General features: G+C 50.6%; 1 protein-coding gene across 1 annotated transcript; it reads left to right on the top strand.

The window, feature by feature from the left end:
* Positions 1–68: 68 nt before the first annotated feature.
* On the top strand, positions 69–848 carry LACBIDRAFT_333602 (uncharacterized protein; the record flags this gene model as incomplete). Its single annotated transcript, XM_001888273.1, has 4 exons — positions 69–179; positions 328–453; positions 565–772; positions 820–848. The coding sequence occupies 4 exons, from the start codon at positions 69–71 to the stop codon at positions 846–848; spliced, it is 474 nt and encodes a 157-aa protein (XP_001888308.1).
* Positions 849–1750: the final 902 nt, after the last annotated feature.

Here is a 1750-nt window from a genome sequence, read left to right as displayed (position 1 = left end):
TTTTCAGCATTTTTGGCAGTGGACTACCAATGGACTAACAGCAAACCATCAGCTATAGTCCACTGGAAATGACCAAGACCAATGGAATTCCGATGGATGTGACCAACAAAAGTCCAATGGATTTCCCACGGAATGCAAGCAAGCAGGGCTTGTTACTAGTATTATTACTGAAAAAGAAAGTAAATAATAAACAACTAATATCTACATAGTAAAGTATAGATGTTGTGGCTAGTAGTTATAATGATAACTGTGCTGTACAGTCCTGACCATTGGGTTTTTGCATTTTGTTCAGCTTGCAGGTTGAGCATTCCCAAATATATTTGAAAGTCACATGGCAAGTTGTGTGATGAATCCGTCACACCAACACAATTTCTTCCCACCCTTCCTCTTCTCCCCCCATCACCACCCTCTGTCCCTCGTTTCGGTGTAGAACTATGTTTATGGGTCCCACAGGTAAGTCACATGTTGCTATCTCCATCTCACCACCCACTGACAACGTTAACAACAGGTCTGAAACCCTGTTGGGCCCCCCTCGATTTTAGCACCTACTGACCAATTCGGCAGCACCACGATCCATTACCAGCTCGCATACAACACCCACACACCCTCCACCCCGCTTCCCCACCCTCTTTTACCAATTACCTTGCCCATCCACGTGTGGCACCCACACACTCTTCAACTCCCATTTCCCATTGTTTATATGGCACCCACACACTCTTCCACTCCCTTTCCACCAATGGTGCCCAGCTGCACCAAGATACCTTTGATAAAAGTAAGTACTTTGTACTATACATACGTACTGTTTGACTGCTTTCCTAGAACGGTCATCGGCAATCGCCGATGCTTGATTTGGCCATCATCCATCCTCAGTGATGATGACAATCCAGCATCGTCGGACAGCGACGACGCACAGCGATGTCGTCTACCCAAAGTAGTACCCATCCCCACCCTTTTCATCCTCTGACACAGGTTCCAGGTGCCACATCACCAACATCGACATGGCAACCAAATGGCAAACGATGAATCTGATTGATTTGTCGTTCATCGTTGTTCATTGGTGAGCAACCCCACCCCAACCTACCTCATCTGACCCAACAACAGACAATGAGACGCGGCCCACCATGCCCACCAGCACCCACCAACGGCCACGACAGCCCACAAACCCACAACGACACGCGACGCAGATGGCACGACGATACGATGACACAACAAAGACAACACGACAACACGACGACGACAACATGATGACATGTCAACGACATGACAACAAAGGGGGACAACAGCCCACAATGCCCACTGGCACCCATAAATGGCCACAACCGCCCACCAACACCCCATGAACAGCAATGGCAACCCACGACACAACAACAACAACACAACACACAAGGATGACGACATGACACGTGAGGACGATGACAAAACACGTGATGCGAGGACGGCGACACGACACAATGCAATGATGCGTCAACGATGTGCCCCAACGACCATGTGCGAATGGGGATGAGGGCCCAGCATCACCATTCCCTCCCCCTCTATCAGTCAATGCCCACCATCCCCTACCCCCTCCATTACTCACCACTCCCTCCCCTCACCATTACTCACCACTCCCTCCCCCCTCCCTTACTCCCTCCTCCTCCCTCCTCCCTCCCTTACTCTCTCCTCCTCCCTTGCTGCTCACCACTCCCTCCCCACTCCCTCCTCCTCCCTTGCTGCTTACCATTCCCTCCCCCCTCCCTTTCTGTCCCTCCCC

This window comes from Laccaria bicolor, genomic scaffold (assembly GCF_000143565.1).
Source record: "Laccaria bicolor S238N-H82 LACBIscaffold_53 genomic scaffold, whole genome shotgun sequence".
Lineage (NCBI taxonomy): Eukaryota > Fungi > Basidiomycota > Agaricomycetes > Agaricales > Hydnangiaceae > Laccaria > Laccaria bicolor.
The sequence above is the reverse complement of the archived record's forward strand: the minus strand, read 5'-3'. Positions and strand labels throughout refer to the sequence as shown.